Source organism: Petaurus breviceps, unplaced genomic scaffold (genome assembly GCF_028583685.1).
Source record: "Petaurus breviceps papuanus isolate PSGF00001 unplaced genomic scaffold, PetGlider_PUasm1.0 112, whole genome shotgun sequence".
Classification (NCBI taxonomy): Eukaryota; Metazoa; Chordata; class Mammalia; order Diprotodontia; family Petauridae; genus Petaurus; species Petaurus breviceps.
The window spans coordinates 3,310,618-3,334,365 of record NW_027185601.1 but is presented as its reverse complement, the minus strand read 5'-3'; the positions used below and the strand labels follow the sequence as shown (position 1 = coordinate 3,334,365).

Sequence of the window (23,748 nt, the reverse complement as noted above, 5' to 3'; positions counted from 1 at the left end):
GAATTGTTTCCCCCAACCTTGTCACCCTCCCTCCCAACGAGATGGTACAAAACACAAAGAGACAGTTCTTAGGATAATTAAAACTATTTTGAATTTTTTTATTTATCAATCTTTCTAATAGAATCTTAGTTAAAATGAAAGACATTCACAAAGAATATCAGGCATAATATAACATACATAATGTCCTTCTTTCCTTCTAGTTTACATGCTGTTGCTTTTAGAGGGTGCAATTGTGTGCTATTTCACTAAGATGGAACCCCCCAATTGCCTGCCTTTTTTTCAGAACTAGAATTTACCTCAGCTTTCCAAAATTGTCACCCCTGCTGTCACAATGCTCATTACAAAATAATAAAATGAAAAAAAAAATCTTCCTAAGCAAAAGGAAGTTGGGAATGATGATGCTTTTGAGCTGAAACCTTGGTAGAACTGAGAAAAGAGACCTCTTTGTTTTCCCAGAGTTAGTTTCTGGGTAATCTACTGATTAACTGAGATTCTGTCAGTTTTGAGATGTAGATGAGGTGAGAGCATTCACTTCTAAGAGGAACTTTTACCTAAATGTCAAACTGGAAATACCACATTCTTTGGCAGTCTGTGACAAGGAGGAGTAATGGTCAGCACCCTTTTCTTCAGACTTGGTTGGATAAAAAATTTTGAAATTCCATACGGCTTAGATAGCTGTGGCTGTGAAAGCAATATATCAAGGATGGTTGGGAATAATCCTGCATGTCAGAGAGGCTCCAGGCAAAGCTAAAATGTTGCATTATTTCATAGAGATTCTTCTGAAAAGTAGCATGTCAGGACAGCCAAATATCAAGCGAGAGACCCTGGGATGAGTAGGGAAGATAAACAGTAGCAGTTCTAGCCTGGGTTTTCAGTTAAGGGCCTTAATCATCTCATGGAAGATTTAACTTCTCTGGCTTTTATGGGAGGACATCTTGGCACAGTCTCTGCTTTGCCCCTGTGCTCTTTATGGATCTAATATTGAGCAGATACTCACCTATGTCCCATCAGTTTTCTCTTGACCTATCACCAGAGGGGGAGGAGGCTCCTTCCCACTTGGCTTTCATACTACACTCTGACTAGAAATTTGTAAAAGCTTTGTAGTCAAGATGCAAGGACACCTCACAATTCCCCTGGGAGGTAGGTAAAATCTTCTCTAGCTAAAAAAAAAAATGGGAAAGGAACCTTAGCCAAGGTCATACAACACATCAGTGACAGAGAAGAATCTAGGATTCTGGTTCTCTCAGTCTTCCTCTGGCTGAACCAGAAGAAGGTGGCATGGAAGCTGCCTTCAATACTGAAAATGATGCTTAAGTGATACTGGCATCCCAAGCTAGTGGAATATACCCTTCTGGTTTGTTTTTCCACATTCCATGGAAAGGTTTTTAAGGGTTAGGATGAGGGCCACTTGAGTTCCTGTTGGGTAGTTTGCTTTTATCTGGTACAAAATTCCTGGTTGCTAGGGTACTTGCAATCTACTAACCAAGAATATAAAATGATATTTCCAGATTATTGCATTCATTTGGGAAAATGCTTTGTCACTGAAGAAAGGGAAGGACAACCTGGAAAGATCCCAATTAGGATCCAAATCTTTTGTGGGGCTCACCGGGCTTAACTCAGCCATTTGGATGGAGGCATGTTGAGCGGTTTCTAATTTTGGAAAGAGAGGGAGAAAAAAAATGGTGGGCCAAGAGAATGAACAGATGAGGCTAAGGAAATTAAGCCTGTTCCTTCTTTTCGGTGACCTGCTGCAAGTTTGGGTTTGGTTAATCTGTTGTCTTTCCCCAGAGTTACTTTGCCTGCCCCTTCTGGCGCTGTTTTGCTCATCTAGTAACCCTAGATCGCTAGAGCAAGGACCAGATATGGGCCCCACTGAGTGCTCTGTGTATGGACAGTTGGTGCTCAACAGATGTTAAGTCCTAAGGACTTGCTGTTTAGTTAATGCTTGAGTGGTTGGAGCCTCTCCCTGTTGGGTGTGTATTCATCCTGTGCTTATGGGTAGAGTCCCAGCAAAGGAAAAGCATGTTGATGATGATGATGATGATGATAATGAAGGTGCTGACTGCAGCCCTTCAGTGTTAGTGGTGGGACAATTCTGGGCAAGTTTTCCCACAGAGTAAGCCTCTGCTTTCTAAGGGACTTTCTTTTCTTTTAAGCTATTTATTGATGGGCTAACTTGAAGACATGCAAGGCAACAATAAAAAATTGTATTCCCATCAGCACAGGAGGATTACAGATCATGGGCTAGAAGACACCTTGGAAACTATATAGCCCAACCTCCTCATTTTACAGAGGAAGAAATTGAGGCCCAAGGAGAGAGATTTGCTTGAGAGTAAGCCAGGGAAGGATTTGAACTTGGGTCCTCTGCCTCTAATAGTCTTTCCACAATAGCTTGCTGCTTTCCTTTGTACATACTTCAAAAGGTCTGTAATTTCATGATCAAGCTATCCCCTACTACAGACTGCAGCCCTTCCCGGCCTTTGTAGAAGGTTTCATGAGCTGCTGTGGTAGGAACAAAATTCATCACTGTCTGGGTCACCCTTCTGGTGATGAGTAACACTATATTTAATTAGACCAGCCATTATAAGAACCTTCATAAGGTCTGTGGTCTGGGCCTTTCAAGGTTGGTTGGACCTGACAGAGTTTGAACTCAGCTGGCACGGGTTACTTCCATGACTGGAGGAAGCATCAAATGAAGGTCTGAAGTGAAGTCCCTTCATGGCTGCTTTGTACTTAATGAGACAGTTAATAAATGCTGAATTCAATATTTTCATGAGTTTCAACTGAGAGTAATAAATCTGTTCCAACCTGTTGATCTGCATCACTTCTGGCTTAAGGGAATGTGCTATTTATAGACAGAGCCTTAGAATGGCCCTGGTGTACAAGTATAAACCAACCAAAGCTATTAAAAACCTAGATTCTCAGGTTATACATGATGAACCTTTCTCTCCCATTCCCATGATTAGCCAATAAGACTCATTTCTCTCATTTTTGAAATCTTTAAATAGCCTCTTTGTTATCCTGCCATGGTATTCTTAGGCAAAATGATAAAAAACAAAACAAAACAATTTATTTTGTCATCTGGGACCTTTCATTTATCAGTGATTTTTGTGGGTTATAAAGCAGTAAGGTGAGGTTAGGTTAGAATTGGACCCTGTTCTTCAAGGATGATAGGATGATAGGGAGTTCCATCCCTCTCCCCTCTCCCCAAATCAACACATTGCTAATGGGAAATTGACAATGACCTTTAGAAAACATTTGGGAATACTCATCTCCATAACCTTGAGAAACCAAGGATTTTTAAAAATCATTCATTTGGCACTTACCTATCCTATTAACTTTGGGTGATTGCTCATCTTCTTTATGGGTGGGTATGTCCTGGGTCCCCAGCTAGATTATAAATTCCTCAAGTACAAGAATTGTGTTTTAGATGCCTTTGTATCTCCTCTGCAAAACTGTTACTTGATAAATGTGAACTGATGATGCAGATAAAGGTAAATTCAACTTTTCTATTCACTTAAGATTCATGACAATTCCCCAGGGTCAAAATATCTGGAGATAGTGGTAGAATTTTCTTTTCTGCCTGCTGATATCAGAGAAATATGGAGAAGTCAAGGGAAATGAGAAAATTATTTTGGTGTTCAATGCTGGTTTGGGCCTTTCTATGACCAAATCTTCTCAGACAGAAGCCTAAGGAGGCAGAGAATTAGGTGAAGGTGTGTGATGAGCAGAACTATCTTAGGAGATACTAGAAATATTTTTTGCATGGGGCATATTATCTGACACTATTTGTCATCAGCAAAACAATACCTTTAAAAGAGGTCAAATTTTAAAATACTTCTAAAATTTAAGATCATTTAAAAAATGTGGTTTTCATGATTTAAAGGGACCCAGTGAGAGAGCCCAGAATGGTAGGCAGACATATTTTTAAAAATTTATTATTTATTTTCCCTTTTGGAGGGCAATTGGGGTTAAGTAACTTGCCCAAGGTTACATGGCTATTTTTTTTTTTTGGGTGTGTGAGTGTTAAGTGTCTGAGGCCTGAACCAAACTCAGGTCCTCCTGACTCCGGGGCCAGTGCTTTACTCACTGCGCCACCTAGCCGCCCCAGACATCTTTTTTTTAAAGAGTACACTGATGAATATAAGTGCTGGGTTCTGGGTAGAGTACACTGATGAATGTAAGTGCTGGGTTCTTTTGATAGGGTATTGAAAAACAGTCATTCTTGTTGCATTGTGCTTATATGATTCTGATGTGAATAATGCTAAATATTAGTTTGCAGACTTGATAATACCTTAGGGAAGCAACTTAAAATAAAAATAATATTTCCTTTAAAAAATCTCTCTTTGTTCAATGTTTCCTCAAATTTACAATCCGCATCAATGCTAAGTGGTTACATTCGAATACTTAATCACTTGAAATGCAGCTTTTAGTACATAGCACATATATTCCTATAAAGTGCTATCCTTCACCTTAGATCATCATCTCTGGATAAAATGAATCCAACCTCCCAAGATGGGGTCATAATCACCTTAGGATTCATAAGCACCCCAGTATTCTGAAAAAGTTGTCATAGGGCCATTTCCAGATACATTTCTTTTGAGTAGCATCCAACATAACAGCAGTACCTTGACTTCTCTATCTTTTTACATACCCTTTTAGGAAGGAGAGCAGTAGTTAACAGGTTTAGTTAAGTGGTTCACATTTGAAGTATATGTCATTAGCAGAGGCTATGTGGGAAAGGTCTATGTCAGAATGATCCTAGGTATTGGGATGTAATCCTGGAAATAATCTCTATGTCAACCTTTGCAAATAAATGACTCTGCTTTTTGGACAGATGGTAAATGTCTTAGTCAAAACGTGTAATTATAGTTTGCTATACAACTTCTGTGAAGGGTTAATTTTATTAGGCAGAAGGTAACTAGTTCTAGCCAATCACATCTCTTCTTGTCATCAACTAGCTTTCACGCCTCATTCCAAATAATTATCCATTGTGTCTATGGATTGGAACTCCCAGCTCTTATGTTTGCAACAAATTCAAGGTTCAATTGTATCTGAGCCTGTATAATTCCTGAATTCCCTACTGGGCAGTGTATTTGCTTTGGCTGGAAGATTACTTGGATGACTTTAAAAAGAAGTGTTTTCCAAATGATTCTCATCTATGGAAGTGAGTCAATAACTGAAGTGAATTTTCATAGACATTGTTTTAACCCAAACACTCACCACATCTTCCTTACCATGAAATCCAGCACTCACCTTTTCTTCAAGATAGAGTTGGCCATGTATTTGTTCATACTTCTGAAATAAAGAATTTTAAAGATGTGCTCAAATTCACTTCAATGATTGACTCACCCTCATAGTAAAAAGGAACCAGGAGCTAGCAAAATGAATATCAGAAGGGCATACCCATTTGGGCAAGCGTTTGTTTCAAGGAGAATGAAACTGGAGACTTCAAAAGAGGAAGGGCCTTTTAAGGACAGTGACCTACTCTATGCATTTGCTATGCAACATGACAGGATTACTACTTTTACTACCATCTATAAAAGAAATAGAAGCAAACAAACCACAGCTTCTGGCTCTAATTCCCTACTATGATGCTTATGCCTACATACAGAATATGTCAACGTATCACAGGAAGAGTAGAGGATAAATTCATAAGTGACATCATAGTCAAAGAGAGAGAAACAGAATAAAGCTAAGACTATGTACTTGGAACAACATTATTTCTCAGAGCTTAATGAAAAAACCAAAATAACTTTTCATAGTTCAGAATACTCCCCTCCCCCCAACAGTGGTAACAATGATGACATGGTATTACATCACCGCTAAGTATTTTACAGTCTTATCCTTCAACAGCCTGTGTCACATGAGAGCCCTCAAAGTATGAGCACAGGTTGATAGCCCTGTGGACATTGGCAAAAAGTGAGTTGTTTCCCTATGCCCCTTTCTTCTCCTCACAACTCCCAATTTACAAGACGCCAAATGAAATGTGATGTAAACAAGCTCTAGAAACAATAACCCATTAAGAATTGACTATATATGGAAAAAAAGAATCATTGGAGGCCATATATATATATATATGTATATTTGTCAGTTGTTCTCAAGACAGAAATATCCAAATTCTAAGGGCTCCTAAAAATGTAGAAAACGGGCCCTGTTGCCATGGGTATTTAGAACACCTCTAAACACACACAAAAAAAGACAGGTATTACTAACAGATTTTAACCAATGTGGAAACTCTAAAAGCATTTTCTTCTCATTCTTTTGTTTAGATATAGAAGGAGAGACAGATCTCTGAATGAATATTAAAAAGTTCTCATTTTTAAACACCTTTTTGTTTTCCAGTCCCAAGGATTTTGTCTGTCCCTTGCTTCCCCGAGTTGTGCTGATCTTTTAAAGATGTGCTCGAGAGTCCAAAGCAGAGTGCTTTCCCCCTTCTTTGAGGTCCCCCTTGTGCCCTCTTCCCTGCTCATCCCCACTTTCCTCCCTCTCCCCTCCCCTGCCCCATTGCCAAGCCCTAGCTCTCTCCTTCAGATAAGCCACTCTTTTTTGCTCTCATCAATGGTCTCCGTGAAGTTTGGGTCGTGGTTCATGATGGCGGCATCGGCGCTCTCAGCAGACTCTGCTCCCTTAGCTTCATTGGTGTGGTAGGTGCCCTTGTGACGGAACATGTATCGAATGAGGAACACTAAGGTGCAGAGGATGGTGAAAATCACCACAGCAATGACCCCTGTTGGAAAAAGGAGCGATATCAAAGGTTAAACATTCTCCACTATCTCTGGCCCATCCGTCTTCCCTGTTCCAATTCCTCCCTCACTTCACCTCAAAAAAGAAAAGAAAAACAATGATTATAGGACCACAGATTTTGAACTAAAAGAATCTTAGAGGTCATAGAGTCCAACCTCCTCACATTATGAAGAAAGAATAAAAACGGAGACCTAAAGAGTTGAAGTGACTTGCTCATGGTTATACAGGTAGGAAGAAGCAGAACTAAGAACTGACCCAGACTCCCAATTCAGTACTCTTTCTCCTACACACCTTGCCTTCTAGTTTTTATTGGATTTTATTTCATGCAAAGAGAGCCATAGGCAACATTATTTGATATGGCTGAAACATCACCCCTAAAAGATCATAGTTTCAATCATGTTTTCATATAAATCTCTCAGTTTCTTTCTCTTAATTAGGAAAATGAAAAAAATAATTGCTGATAATACATTAGTTTATTGGCTAAAAAGAACAGGGCAATAACCTTGATCCAGCCAAAGATCCTCAGAGAACAGAATAATTTTTATAGGAATTATTCCTAGTGGTATGGTAATAGTAATAATAGCTTGTATTTATACAGCCTTTTAAGGTTTGCCAAGTGCTTTATGAATATTGTTTTGTTTCATCCTTTACAATAATCCAAGTAGGTAGCTGCTATTTGTTATGCCCATTTTAGAAATGGGGAAACTGAGTCAGGTAGAGGTTAAGTGACTTGCCCAGGTCGCACAGCTAAGTAAGTGTCTGGGGCCAAATTGGAACTCAGAGCTTCTTGACTTTAAACTCAGTGATCTAGCCATTGTATCACCTAACTGCCTTGATACAAGGCAATTAAATGACTTTATAAGGCATCCATAATCTTTATGTGACTTCTTCTTTAGATATCTTGGGAAAGCTGATGAACTGAAATGGAGAAAAACTTGATTTTCTGGGATTGGAGGATGGGAGGTGGCCTGACAGCAAGTAATTGTATGTGGGAACCTGATTCAAGAGAATTAAACTGACCTACAAGTCAAAGGCAGAAAGTAATTGTTTTAGGATTGGTTTACTCTAAGCTTCTGGATGTCTGCTATTAAATCAACATATCTGACAGCTGTAAATTTTGTCATTGCAATAACTCTTCTAATGTATATAATTTCCCTACTTTTCACTGTGTGCCACCTAAAGGGGAATCGCTCCTGAAGAGCCAGAAGAGGTGTATATACCTGTTACTGTTAATGATTTCTCCTTATCTATTTACACTCCATGCTACTCTAGAGTTAGCTCAAAATTTTTAAACCTCTCTCCCATTATTCAGATTAAAAAGGAATGAAGCCATCATTCTACATTGGTCAACCAGTGAAAAGTATTCCTTATGTTGAGAATTGGTTGACTCAATTTAGTAGATTAGTCCAAACCTCAGAAAGAGACTTGTCTACGGTCACACAGCTGGAAAGTGTCTGAACTGGGATTCGGATGCAAGTCTGCCTGACTCCAAGTGAAGCATCTTATTCTTTACCCTATTCAACTTCTCTACTTGTCGAGATTTGTGAGACTCTTCAACATGTTATACCTACCTCCAATAATTGCCGAATTTCTGTTAACTCCATCTCTTATAGCTTGTCCTGCATTGTATGGAAAGTCAGCACTGGCTGTAAAAGGAAAAAAAAAAAGACAAATTCAAGTTTAATTATAACCCGGGAAGAAAAATATGCCAAACAGTCTTATAATTAACACCAAGTAATTTGTGTCACAGATTTTAGGTATCTGTCTTCCTCTCCAATCTTACCTTCTACTATTTATTTGCCCATAGGACACCTGTGCACAGGACTGCCCAGCACAGTGCATCCGTATCAAAGAAAGCACTGTGCTCTTAGAGCAAAACAGACTTGCTCCAAAGAAATGCGAGATATGCAACTTTAGAGATGCTAAATATGCTCATAGGGACTATCTGTGCCCAACTTGTGGTCGAGCCTTCCCAGTTCATGTTGGTTTGACCAGGCACAGTTGGACAAACCATACCTTGACTCCAACATTGTGATGCCATTTTGTTTCTCTTCGAGAGTGAAGGACAACAACCGATCAACATGATACCTATGTTCCAGGCATAGGAATAGCTCCCACCATTCTTAACCTATAGCACAAGTCATTCTCACCCCTGTACTTTTGCTCACATTGCTCCCCTGAGCCCTCCATAGTCTCTCTGCCTTTTTTTTTTTGACTCTGGTAATTCAAAACCTACCTTTTGTTTAGATATAGAAGGAGAGACAGATCTCTGAATGAATATTAAAAAGTTCTCATTTTTAAACACCTTTTTGTTTTCCAGTCCCAAGGATTTTGTCTGTCCCTTGCTTCCCCGAGTTGTGCTGATCTTTTAAAGATGTGCTCGAGAGTCCAAAGCAGAGTGCTTTCCCCCTTCTTTGAGGTCCCCCTTGTGCCCTCTTCCCTGCTCATCCCCACTTTCCTCCCTCTCCCCTCCCCTGCCCCATTGCCAAGCCCTAGCTCTCTCCTTCAGATAAGCCACTCTTTTTTGCTCTCATCAATGGTCTCCGTGAAGTTTGGGTTGTGACTATATGGTCAAGTTCAAGTTTCACAGTCTTAAGTTATTCTATGGCAAATTTATCTAGTCTAATATTGTTGCCATTGCTGGAATGGAATCTTCCAGTGACTATTTCCAATAAGAAATGATACAAACTCCTTAGTCTGGCAATTAAAGCCTTCCAAAATCTGGTTCTTACCTACCTTTCTAGGCTTCCTTCCCCCCTTTTCAAAATTTATGTTCCAGCCTCCATTCTACCTCTAGTTGTATGCTGTCCCTCAGACCTGGGAAGGACCACCCCCAAAAGCCTCATCTTTCTTCAAGGCTTAGCTAAGACACCATTGCTGAAGAAACTATTCACTCCATCGCAGAGCACTTGGTCAGTATCTCTTCCCTTGTTCCAGTAAGCTCTTATATTAACACTTCCCTATGCACATATTTGTCTTTTTCCTTCCCCTCTCCCCTTTATGTTGTAATCTCCTTCAAGGTAAAGACAGTTTTTCTTATCTTTGTATACCAGGCATGTACTGTAGAGTCTTGCACTAGGTGCTTAATACACTTTTTTGGGGGGGTGGTGGTGGTACCATATTGGATTAGTTCTCATTGGAAGCAAGTTCTTTATATTGACCTCTCCAATCTCTCTGCAACTCCTATAGATTATATTGTGAGCATCTTGAGGGCAGGGACTGCTTTTTGTCTCTCTGGCACTTAGCACAGTGACTAGCACATAGTAGGGATTTGATAAATGTTAACTGACTGATTGACTATAGGCTTGCTCTCCAGAATAACCTAAAACATATCTAGTCACTCTTTCACCGTATTTTTCTAATATTTACATGCAACCATCGTGTCCCCCCCCAAATTCAAGCATCTAATCTAATCTCCTCATCTTTACAGATGAGGAAAATGAGACCCTGAGAAGCACAGTGGGATGGTCAAAGTCTTTCAGCTAGTATATAGAAGACCCTGGAGATTCCAAGCATATCATGCTTTGCATTACCCATGTTGCGGCCTCTTCACCAGGCTAAACAGTAATTTCCTCAGACTACTTGGCTTTAGGATCTCTCCCTGAATTGGCTGCCTTCTTCTCAATGCTCTCCAATTGGTCAATCTTTTTTTTTTTTTAAAGCAGCATTCAGTACTAGACACATTACTTCAGATGTTGTCTAACAAATGGTAATAATTTAGTGTTAAAAAGTCTTTTTAACTTCTCTATTTCCAGCCTGGCCCCTGTAGTCATCACTGAAAAAAGAACAATCTTTGTGAAGAAATGCCTGCTGCCTGCTACCCCCATCACCACCAACATCAACTGTTGGCCAACTGCCACAGAAGTGTAGATATGCAGGAGGACCCAAGCAATAGCTGTCTCCCCCCTCCCCCCCCAGTTCTGCTTCTATCCTGACCCTTGCAGCCATCATCCAGGGGAGTGATTCTTGTGGAGAAGGTGACTTCCATCCCCGTTACCACCAACTGCCAACTAACTGTCACCAACAGGTCAGGCAAACCAGCCAGTGTCCTGAGACATGGGGGACAGAAAGAGAGGAGAGGAAACAAGAAATGCAGCAGGCAGAACTAGGGGAATTTCACCCAGTCCAAGAAAGAAAACACTATGACAAGAAAGAAGCTTATTAGGAGAATAAGCGTCATCCCAGAGGGAGTGTCTATTACCAAACCTCTTAATTGGGACCAGGAAAGACTCATTATAAGAATGGCTTTTCTATGCACTGGAGAAGGAAGGAAGGATGGACTATAGCCATCTTAGCATGCTTACCACTAGTTATTGTTTCTGCTGTAATATTCAGCTACAGTTGTATTTAAAAAAGTTAAGAAAAGAGTCAGTAATACCAAATGCTGACTCTGCAATTTGTAATCAGTGTGCAAAAAATAGTTTAACATTTTTAATTATTTCCTTATGGTAAAGAAATACCCAGACATTTTTCCAGGCCTTGAATTTTTCTGTTTCAATATGTATATGCAGTAGCTTACCCTGGGGTGTGATTTTAAATTGACTAAATGTACATGAGCAATCGTAATGTTTATAAAAAAAAATTCTGTACTGAAAAGGCCAGCTGGGTCAAACTTTTTTGTTTGTTTGTTTGCTTTTTGGAGGGCAATTGGGATTAAGTGACTTGCCCAAAGTCACACGGTTAGTAAGTGTGTCAAGTGTCTGAGGCTGGATTTGAACTCAGATCCTCCTGACTCCAGGGCCCGTGCTCGATTCACTACACTACCTAGCCTCCCCTAGACGGGTCAAACTTTTGCTACCACCTTGACTCCTACTTTTCCTCAGATCCATGTGGAGATAGCCTAGGACCCTAAACTCAAGAGCTGTGGGAATAATACTGCTCACCCCACCCACTCACTCTTCCTCTTTCTAGACTGATCCCCAGAGACCAACACAGAGGTGCATGGTAATCCTTGAAGAGAAGGGGCTCCACATTCCTACTACCACAGATCACTGGACTAGCCACTAAAATGGGCAGTAAATCCAAGCACCCCAGGTTGGTAGTGACCACCAGCCCTACTTCCAGCCCATATCCTGCAGCCATCATCTGGGGATGCAATCCTTGTAGAAATGTAACTAGGCAACTCCCTCTGTAGATGGTGGCTATAACTACAGATGACTAGGAAAGAACCTTCTCATCCCTGAAATCCTTGAGAATTGTTAAGCGTTCAACAACAAAGATGGAGACAGTTTTTACAAGTAATCATGACTCTGAGGATATTGGTCAGCATTATCTGCTTTACCTTTGTACCCTAAGATCCATGGAACTCTTCCATTTAATTTGCAGTTAAAAACCTCCTATATCCACATAGTGAGTGCCTAATTAATGTTTATTCATTCACTCATTCATTCCAACTCCTGACTGTAGGACACGATGATAAATGAAGGATTTTTTTTGCTTTTTTTTTTTTTGAGGGGGGAAGGTAGGGCATTTGGGGTTAAGTGACTTGCCCAACGTCACATAGCCAGTTGTGTGTGTGTGTGTGTGTGTGTGTGTGTGTGTGTGTGTTAAGCATCTGAGGCTAGATTTGAACTCAGGTCCTTCTGACTCCAGGGCTGATGCTCTATTCACTGCGTCACCTAGCTGCCCTAAATAAAGGATTAAAATAAACCTTGTATAATTAGTTATCAACATTTAGTCAACAAACATTTATTAAGCACCTAACGTATATCAGACATTGTGTTAGACATGGGGGATAAAAACACAAAAGTAAAATAGTTCCTGACCTCCAGTAGCTTTCAGAGAGGGAGACATTTAACCTATACAAGTTATCTATGCAATTTATACCAAATATATATAAGATGACATATTTTGGGGGGAGTGGGAAGGCATTAGTAGCTAGAGAATCAAGAAAGGCTTTATGTAGAAAATAGCCATTGAGTTGAACTACAAAGAAAACTTGACTTCTTCCTCTTTCTCATTGAGGACAGTTAATTTCCTACCTGTGCACCTTTGCAATAGCTGTCCCCAATATTTGTGCTCCTCCCTGTGTATGAGAAAAGACTAGAGCCCCATCATTAAGCTGCTGTGAACTACTGGTCCCTGTGTTCTTTGTGTAGGTGTTAGAATTTACTTTGGTTGAGATCAGTCCTGATTCAAACCTAGAGACCCCAGCCTGGAGGAAGAGGTCCACAATCAGAAGGGCTTTGGTGCTCAGTTTCTGGTAGCCATGTTTCCACCAATTTGAGACTAAGGAATAGTGGAATATACTCTAAGATTTCACCTCAGTAAATTTGGCTTCAGATAATATTTGCAAATGAGTCATTTCCCATTTTTTGGTATGGACACCATCCTACCACAAAAGGTAACGTTATGAGAGAGCATTTGCTCTTAAATGACCCAGAAGAACATCGAGCCTTTTACACGTTAGATCAGGCTCTAAATTGAACCTTCCAGTGCCAGTGAGAAGTTTAGAGAACAATATTTTTTTCCTTAAAAATATATCCCATAATATATAATGAAATTTCTCTTAAATTTTTAATTAGTTTCCTAAGGTTAGATGTTCATTTTAGTTGTTTTAGGGAATTAAACTTTTAATTTTCTGAGACAGTCTGGCCTTCTTTTGGCTTAGCCTTCTCTGTAGGAATGTCCAAACATCCTGGCAATAAGAGCCATTTAATCCCTCCCATACCCTTCCTATGTAACACTAGAAGTATTGTTTTCTCCTACTTAGTGCCTAAACCCCCTAATTGTCATGATCTTCATTTTTTATATCCTTATTCATGTACTTGTTATTCTTCCTAGAGAAAAATAGAAGTTCCTTGGGATTAGTTTATTGTTGTCTTAGTATTCCCAGGGCTTAGCAGAGTTACTGGCACATGCATCATAGGATCATAGAGGTAATCAGAGGCTATGTGGCCCAATCTCATCTTAAAAATATGGAAAACAAGGTTTAGGGAAGTTAAGTTACTTGCCCAAGGTCATAGAGGCAGTAAGTAGCAGAGGAAGAATTTGAATTGAGGTCTCCAGACTCCAAAAACAGTGCTCTATGTCAAGTTGCTTGCCTAGTAGGAGCTTAATAAGTATTTACTGATCAATGCTAGCACATGCAATATTCCTTTGAACATGCCTTGCAGTTTCCCATTTCCATACCTTTGCTCATCTCTGGAATGACCTCTCCTCTCTCCATATCACCCAATCAAACCCCAACGTCCTTCAAGGCCTCTTAGTCTTTGTGACATCTTCCTTTCCCTGGTTGGAAATGATCCTTCCCTCCTTTGACAACCTACACCAGGCATTGCCACCATTCTTACTTGATCTAAGACTTACCATTTATTACCTGGTATCATTATCCTTTCACTGTGCTTTATTTTCCCCAGAGATACTATGAGCTCTTTGGAGGAAGATAATATATTCTCTATCTGTTATATCTCCTATAGCCTCTTGCCTGTTAATTTATTATCAGTCAGTCTTTTAAAAGGCTTGAGAGTGTATGTAGTACCTTATAATAACAAAAGGCTATCATTTTGGTACAACTTCTAAACTAGAATTTTTTCCCAAAAAATAAAATCACAGAAATTGTAGAATGTTAGAGCTGGGAAGCACCCCAGAAGTCACTGAGTCGAATGAGGCTAAGGGCCTTGCCTAAGATTACACAGCTAGGTAGTTGCGGGGACAGGACTGGAACTTGGGATTCATGGCTTCTGGTCCAGTGCGAGCTTTCCACTGTAATGCTGCTGCTTATGAAATGAACCAAGTGAACATAGAGGACACATTGACATTTTCTCAATGGCTTAGTCACCTTTTAGAAGATGCACACATTAGTCCTAACTCAAATCAAGAAAGAATTTTCCATTTTAAAAGATTGTCTCTTTGCCCCTCATCCTCTTTATCTATCACTTGTCTCTTCTTAAAATGTGTGTGAATTTTTACTCCCTATTACTCAACCTAGAGTATGTTGATAGAGGAAACAGATGTTGTTATGAGACAGCTATTTCAAATGATTCCACTTTCACAGTACGTTCTCGCTTACTGACAATGTTCTAAGTACTGAAGTATCTCTGAGTTGGAAAGGAACTTAGAGATTGTATAGTTAAAACCCCCTAATCTTTTAGGGTGGGAAACTGAGGCCCAGGGAGGGGAAGTGACTTGTTCTTTGCTCCATAGCTAGTAAGTGGTGGAGGCAAATCCTGAATCCAATTTTCCTGAGTCCAGAAGGAGAGGTTGGGGACTTAGGGAGAAGGTCCAGGTTGTCCCCCTTTTCTTCTGGGACTATACTGTGCTTTGACTGCTTCTTCTGTGGCCCTCCTCTATTCCCCCAAATCCTCTAGAGGCCCAGATTGGATTCTCTGGAAGACAGTCTTTCCTCCCTTAAATGAATTTGTTCTTGGTGCCTGAATTCTTATTTATTGCTGTGTCTAAACCATTGAATTCACAGATCTGTATATAAATGTATAGACTTAGGTTTATGTGTTCTCTTTTGTGTGTTCTTTTGTCTTTTTTCACATGTGCTTACCCCTAGCTCTTCCATTAAGCTGTAAACCTCTAGAGAACAGAAGTCTCTATGTCTAGTCTTTCTTAGTTCTTTTCTAAGAGTAGGTACCCAATCAATATTATTGGCTGCCTGCCACTGGCCAGGTCATGGTCTGTTTCTCTCCGAGTCTGCATACAAATAGCATCAGCAGAGCCTGGGAAGTGTACTAAAACCAGTCACACATTCATTAAACCTGTGCTCATTCACGTGGTCACATGCTTGCCCTTCTTTCATTCTATTTGCTATGAAAAGCCTGTGAGGAGATTTTGACCCTTTAGAGCTTAATATAATCCATAAAAGTACCTTGCTAATATTAAGAATGTTAAAAAAACCAAAATAAGACCTTCTATGAAATTTTTAAAAGATGAAATAGTCTTCATCAAACCACCAATGGTGGCAGATTAAACAGAAAGAGTAAGAGTTTCTTCAATCTATTGCTGAGTGCAGAAATCAGTATAAACTACAAATTGTTTCTACAAGCTCTTTGGGGAATAATTTAGAATGGGCTCAATCAGATTACCAACAGTTGACCAACCAACTGCATTTGCTCTCTGAGGGGACCATCCAGTCAGGATGGTAGCACCTCAAGTCACCCTGGTTTTGCACAGAATAGGGAGGGGAATGTAAGTAAGACTGGTTTGTGGAAATTCAGTGAATAATCCATTTGCCATAACAAAAGGTAAGTCCTACTTGGTGGAAGTAAGATGTCACTTTGACTAAATTCAGCTCTTGGGAGGCCAGAACACACAGAATATCCCCCAAATAATCACTATAATAGACTGGTATTAGCAAGAGAAATATTCCCTCAGTAGAGATGAATGAGTGAATTATGCTTGAGCAGTCATGAATGGTGCCAGTTACGGTGAATAATTTTTTTCTTTTTGCAATGAAAGTTTCATTATCTTTGGAGAATGTGAAAAATCACAGAAAAATGTTTTAAGGAGAAGTGTGAATCAAGCAGGTGCATATTACAGAAGGCAGCTTAAATAGTACAATTTTATCAAAGCTTAAAACCGCACCAAGACTTTTGGGACACCCTGTAGTAATGAATCTGTGAACAGACTGGCTTGAATTCCCTCATCCCTTTTTGCCTTATTTTGACTATAAAGAGAAAAAATGAAAACAATTTCTCACTGAGGGAGAGGAAATGGATTTTCTGTGTGTCCATGTATTGAGACACTTTTCTTATTTGTTGTATAAATCTTAAAAATGCATAAATTTCCCGTTTTCAACTTGCTTCATAAAGCAAGCAAAAACAAAACAGGCATCAAGAAAATATGAGAAAACAAAGACTATTTAATATTTGAACAATGTAAAATGCCGCAAGAATATCAGTTGTAGATTGCGGTGGGTCAGTTCAGACAGGATGTTGCACCTATCTCCCTTGAGAAGGTTTTTTTGTGCATAAACTCTTCTATCTTTAGCTTCTGATGCAGTAAGATGAGAATCTTAAAGAAAATATGCTGATCTTAGTTATCATCTCATTTTAGGATCATAAAAATTTAGGGATCATTATGAGATCAACTAGTCCAGGGGTGGGGAACCTGCTGACTCAAGGCCACACATGGCCTTCTAGGTCCTTGGGTTTGACCTTTTGACTGAGTCCAAGTTTTACAGAACAAATCCTTTTATTAAGGGGATTTGTTCTGCAAAGTTTGGATTCAGTCAAAGGGCTGCACTTGAGCACTTAGAGGGCTACATGTGACCTTGAGGCTGCAGGTTCCCCAGCCCTGAACAAGACCCAGTCCCCTTACTCTGTAGATTGCTAAGAAGTGGAGGCCTTGATGCCATCCATAAGGTGTGTCTGGGTTGATCTGGAGGCCCTCCTAATGCCAGTACTTTGGAATGTTCTTTGTCAAGTGCAGGTCCAACCTGACTTGTGTGATCAAAAATGACTTTTCTCAAATGACTTGTTTAGAAAATTCACCTCTGACTTGTGTGAGACATACATAGTATCTGGAGTTGGGGTTGTAGATAGAAATGCTCTAGTAAGCCCCTGACAAGAAATAGTCAACATTTGTGGCAAGTGCTCACCCAACTTCTGCTCTAGGATTTTCAGTGACAGGGAACTTCAGTGTCTTATAAGGCAACCAATCCCTTCCTTTTTTTAGATAGCTTCAAGTGTTAGGAAGCTTTTCCTTATGTCAAAATAAAATCTTCTACTCCATAGTCCTCATTTGGCCTTTGCATGTGAAAATACTGTTTATGACCTTTATTTTCTTTTCTTCCAAATTGTCTGTTATAAATGTGTCAAAATAGGAAATATTTATAAAGCTTGCCTACAAATTGTCTTTTCCTTTTAATAGTTATTAAAACAAAACCTTCTACAAACTTTGGTTTAATATTCAAATTTTAATTATTAGCCTTTTAAAAACAAAATATCATTTTCTAAAAGAATATCACAGTTATCACTAAAAATTCCAAGTGCTTGTATTTAGTTATGAATAAGAGTCAAATTGAAAATCTTGAAAAGCATATGGAAAATGGATTTCTTTCCAAGGATATTTGTGTATGTGTGTGTATGTACACATGTATGTTCTCAAATTTAAAAGATTTGGGCTTAGGTGGAATGAAAGTGAGGGTAAATTGTCCTTTCCATATCTAATCTTTCATACTATTGTGTTCCCCTTGGTTTCTGGAGGGAGCTAGCCAGTCAGCCAGAGTTGGATTGCAAATGGAAAATAGACCTGACTATGTGAACTTAAGCAGATGTGCTTTATGGGGTTGGGGAAAGTGATGTGGGAAAGTACGCATGAGGGTTAAGTAAATTAATCAAAAGCATTTATTAAGCACTTACTATGTGTCAGGCACTGTGCTAAGTGTTAGGGCTACAAATTCAAGTGAAAAGATAGGCACATACTGCGCTTACAGAGTTTACATTTCAATGGAGAAAGATAACACAAAAAGGAACCGACAAGATGGTGGGAGGAAGGTGGCCACAGTAGACAGAGCTTAGAATCAGGAAGTCTCATCTTCCTGAGTTCAAATCTGGCCTTAGACATTTACTGAATGTATGACCTTTGGCAAGTCACTCAACCCTGTTTGCCTCAGTTTCCTCATCTGTAAAATGTGCTAGAGAAGGAAATGGCAAATCACTCCAGTATCTCTGCCAAGAAAAACCCAAATGGGGTCATGGATAAAGGATGGCTGGTTTGGACCCTTTACCAATGCAGAAGTACCAGGAAGAAATTACCAGTGGGGGAAGGGAACTTGCTGTGTTACCAAGCAAGATTTTTATCTCTGTGAACTAGCCATTTGGTCTTGATCAAGTCTCAGAGGAAATGAAAATGACAGAAATAAGGTCAAGCCTGAACGCATAACTACCTTAGTTCCATGTGGAATGATGTAACTGAGACTTTTATTGAAAGTTAAGAGAGTGCTGTCCCTTCTCTTCTCCACCTAGCCACATGGCAGCTGCTGCTACATGGTGATTGGATGAACCCATCTTAGCTAGTCAAGCTTTCGCCTGGGTTCCTGGATCACCTTTTCTACTTTGTGTGACCTTTCCAGATTAAGGTACTGAACTCCCTTCTCAAGGTATACATGTTTAGCCTTGGAGGTGATCTTTTGAATTCAAAATGTTTGGAGGTCCTAGTTCTACTGGCAGAGCTTACTGGTAGCACAGGGAGTTTCTTCACAGGAGACAATGACTAGTCAGGAAGATCAGCCAAGTCTTGGATTGGATAAGCAAAAATCTTCCACCAGGAATTGTTTGGATAGTACACAGTTGAGATGAAACGTGGGATGCCATTTCAGTAACCCATAAACTGCTTCATGTTTATGATGCAACCTCTCAGGAGAATCTTATAGTAATATAAGATTATTATCTGATATTATATAATATATTATATTATAAATTGCTCATTAATATGGGAAATACATGAATATTTCAATAATTAATTAATATGTAGAAGTCATTGATATATGTTGGGAGTCTTTTGTGTTCTTTAGCATTTCTTTTGTACATGGGAAATAAATATCCATCCCATACCTGATTTATAGTGTAGAATGAGTACCTTTCTATTCTCAACTTTGGGGGAGACTTCTGATGGAGCCCATACCAAAAAGCCTTAAGCAATTTTCCCCTGAGATGCCAGGGTGGGAGATGAAATGAAGCAGAGTTTGAGAAGAGGGAATCTAGGTCTACTCTCACTTGAGGCAGACCATATGTGTGGGTCCAGAGTAGATGAATCTCAGTAGAAAGGAAATGGTTACAGAGGATATATTCCCTGAGATTAGCAGTGGTCATTAATTGTGACACAACTCTATGAGTTGCTTGGTTTATTCCATTCTGTTTAGAGAGTTATATTTCATTCACTCTCTTGGTTAATGAGTGGACTTCTCACAACTACCATTCAGAAAAAGATACACATTTGTTCTGTAGCTATATTGTCATTCTTATTTTTGATCTCTCTGAGTAAGTGCAAATAAGTGTTTTCATCAGCATTGACTGACTTGCGATAGTCTCAGACTTTAGAAACAAAAACACAGATAATAAGATGAAGACACAGGACCGCAGCAGACAAAACCATGCCATCTTATTATTTCTAAGTTGGGGAAATCCCTTGTTTTTTCCTGTTTGGTTAGTAAACGATTTTAAAATCTATATTTTTATATTAGTTAGATATTTATAAATGAGTTTGTCTTGATAGATGTTTAATAACCAGCCTCTTCTCCCCAAAGTATGACATTTTAAAATTTAATCTCCATGATCAACATTTTCTTTATCACTTTTGTAAGTCAAGACAGTCAACAAAACAGTAAATCAAGTCCAGATTTACAGTGTTTGCTGATTTCTGATATGTAAATGCTCACACTGAAAACTGAACAATTGTGAGACATTAGGAGCTAGCTCCAGCATAACCCTATTTATAGACTGTAAATTGTTAGTGTTAGAAAGGACCTGAGTTCAATCCCCGAATTTTATCAGTGAAAAAAATGAAAATCCAGAAAACTTAAATAACCTCTCCGAACTCACAATGCTTTTAGCAGAATTGGGAGTAGAAATCAGATCTTCTAATGCTCAGGCATTGTTACATTGTGAAGTTCTGAGAACAAGGACCATTATTTTGCCTTTCTTGCTATCACCAGTGCTCAGTACAGGGTCCTGAACACAGTAAGCACTTAGTAAAGGATTGTTGACTGACTCCCTAGGCCGGGGCACATTCTACTTGCTTTACTCCTGTAATTTTTTTTTTTTTTGCTTTTCTTTTTTTTTTTTTTTTAAACAATTTAGGTTTGATTTTTTTTTTGGAGGGCAATTGGGGTTAAGCGACTTGCCCAAGGTCATACAGCTAGTAAGTGTTAAGTGTCTGAGGCCATATTTGAACTCAGGTCCTCCTGACTCCAGGGCCGGTGCTCTATTCACTACACTGCCTAGCGGCCCACTTTACTCCTGTAATTTAGAATTGTCAAAGAGTATAAAGTAGAAATTTGCTGCAGGAAGAGCTAAGAAACAGACTTACTGCATTTTCCCTGATTCCTTGAGGCTGAACATTCTTTGCTGAAATTTTCAGACATACTCTCTATGTTCCTGGACACTATACTTAAAATAGAATTTTGATCTCATCAACATGGATGTTCCCACTTGTAGGTCACAACTCACCCATGCATGTTTCTCTTCAAGACAATAAGCATTTATTAATCACTTACTATGTGCCAGACACTGTGCTAAATGCTGGGGCGGTGGCAGGGGGGAGGGTACAGATATAAGCAAAAAGAAAGGCAGTCCCAGGTTTCAGGGAGCTTACCTTCTGATAGGGAAAGACAACACATAGAAGGAAGCTGAAAAAGGGAGGAGGGTGATGAAGTTCCTGGGTTCAAAGACATAGTAGACAAGTTTAAGGTGCAGACTGGTGGGAAATGAAGACACGGCTGACATAGGGACCCTTTTTATCCTGGGCATCTCTTGCTCATGTCCTCTCACAAGTTTGCCAATGGGTTTGCTCAGCAAGCTGGGGGTGCTGCTAATTTTCTCAGATATCACTCCATCAATATACCTAAGCACATTTTAAGCTCCTACTGTGTGCATGCCAAGTTTTGGTAATATAACTACAAAGAATGACATGATCTCTACTTGCCAGAATCTTACATTCCAATGTGGAAGACAAGTACATATGAAAATAAATGGAGCAGAGTTATCAAGCAAATCTATGCTAATAAATACAAAGCAGTTAAATATGACGTAGTTTAGAAGGGAAGGAACCAGTATTTGGGGTAACTGGGAAAGAAAGGTTTTATGTAGAAAATGATGCTTGAGCTGACTCTTAAAAGAAGAGAGGGACATCAGGGGGCAAAGGTAATGAGAGAGGACCTTTCTGGGCATGTGGTCAGCCAATGCGAAGGCGTGGAGATAGGAGTTTGGAGTGTAATGTGTGAGGAACATAGAGAAGGCCAGTTTGGCTGGATTGCACAGTATAGGAGGGGGAGGAAAGTCTAATGAGTTAAAAAAGAGAATGAGGCCAGGCTGTGAAGGGCTTCACTGGCTGATACAAGTGGAGCTTACGGTATCTCTTACTTTTGTCACTGGCCCATCTTCTCCTTCAGAGGATTATAGAATAGGAGCTAGAAAGGGCATGCTTCCTGGGTGACCTCCTTTGTTCTGGTTCTTCTTTGAAGCTCCTCATAGCCTGTGTGCCCCTGCCACATACCTCTGTGCTGAATCATACTTTAAATTATCTGGAGACTAGTGCTCCGTGACTCACAGATACGTGGTACCACCAGAAGAAGAGTGGCATTAAAATAATAGACCTTTGTTTCTGGGACAAATATGGGGTTATTAAAGAGCTATTTCTCCTCCTGTTCAATTTGGAGACCAACCCAATGTCTTTTAGCAGAGTCTGTCCAAGATATACACATTGATGGGTTAGCTCTTTATGACACTATTTTCTTTTGAGGGGGGGAGCAAGACTTGTAATTTCATTGGTAGAAAGAGCACCAGGTGAGGAAATTATCTTTTCTAAATGCTGCAGATCAGTACCAGTTCTGCAACTTAACGCCTTTGGGAATTGCCTACAGTACTGAGGTATTAAATGTCTTACCCAGGGTAATACAGCTTAAACTCAGATTTTCCTGACTTCCAGGATAGCTTTCTACTATATCATACTGCCTTTCACACTATTTTTTTTCTTTTTATTCCTTTCTTTTTAAATTTCACCCTCTCATTGCTTCCCCCTAAATGTGCAACAACACAAACAAAACAAAATCTTCATCATAGACCTGCATGGTGCTGCAAAACAAATCCCCATACTGGCCATGATCAAAAATATATGACTTTATGCATTTTAACTTCATCATTTCTCTGGCCAAACAAAACAAAAACAAATGGCATCATATGCATTAAAAACTGTATCCTGAAGTCCAAGGGGGAAGAAAAAAATGGAGAAGTCCTCAATTAGGGAAACAACAAGTATTTTAGAAAACACATTCTGATACTCCTAACAAAGAAAATGTTCTGCTTCCCCTCACATCTTTTCCAGATTGTGCCCAGCAAGAGCAGCATTCCTCTACCAGGGCCTGTCACTTTCAATTTGGAGCAAGGCACTAGAATTGGGAAGGGAGAGGACCATCCAGGTATGGAAGCGATGAGCCCTGTGACCTTGGGCAAGACATTCCATTTCTTCTGTTTTTTTTTTTTTCTTTCCTCTTTGCCTTTCACAGAATTCTGACTTTGCTTTTCTGTTGTTGCGGGGAGTGGATGGGCGCAGGGAAATGGGAAGTATTCCTAAACAGATTTCAGTGGGGTCTTGTTGAGCCTACTCATGGCTCCACAGTCCCTGGTTTCAAAAACATGGCAAATGAGAGGGGATTGGAATGATTTCCTCTGAGAGTCCTGACTCTATTACTGTTGAATCACTTGTATCCTTGCAATTATTTGCACGCTGGGATGCCTGTGAATGGCACTGTCCTCACAATATTTCTCCACTGATGTAGGATCTATAATAAAAGTAGGTCTCAGCTTTTCTAATTACAATTCTTCACTTGTCCAGACATAGAGGGAATGACTTTTAAAATGTGAGTGTAGCTGATCAATATGAAGAGGACCCCTGAGAAGCAAATCAACCAAGTTTAAGAACTGTGAGCCTAGGCATTTCCCAAGACACTTTCTCTTGGACAAAATAATTCTCCAAACCATAAGCACCAGAGAAGATAAGAAAATCTTTCTGTTGTCCCTGCATTTGAACTTCATATATCTTAAATAAAGCTTGATATATTTCCTTTACAAAGAGTTATTTTTATTGTTGTTGATTTTTGTTTTTGATCAGACCTACGATTTCTCTGGGGTACTGAGCCCACTGTGAAGAACTCCTTCTGGTAATGTGTGCTCTGCAACTGAGAGTTTCAGTGAATTGGCTGGGGTGCTGGGAGATGAAGTCACTTCCCCAGAGGCACACAGTCAGTAGGTGTTTGGCCCAGGATCTGGCTCTTTATCGACTACACAAAGCTGCTTCTCATTGTTAATGATGATGAAGTTCTGTATTTTTTAACTT

The 23,748-nt window shown here is 39.6% G+C and overlaps 1 protein-coding gene across 1 annotated transcript in view; it reads right to left on the bottom strand.

Annotated features, from left to right (window-relative positions):
- Window positions 1-4,593: 4,593 nt before the first annotated feature.
- Window positions 4,594-23,748, bottom strand: part of LOC138157377 (contactin-associated protein-like 2) — a 2,155,842-nt gene continuing 2,136,687 nt past the window's right edge. The window contains exons 23-24 of the mRNA XM_069082919.1: window positions 8,319-8,393; window positions 4,594-6,730 (exon numbers count right to left, since the gene is read on the bottom strand). Of these exons, the coding sequence (XP_068939020.1) occupies window positions 6,531-6,730; window positions 8,319-8,393 (275 nt within the window). The 3' untranslated portion in view covers window positions 4,594-6,530. The remainder of the gene's footprint in view (window positions 6,731-8,318; window positions 8,394-23,748) is intronic.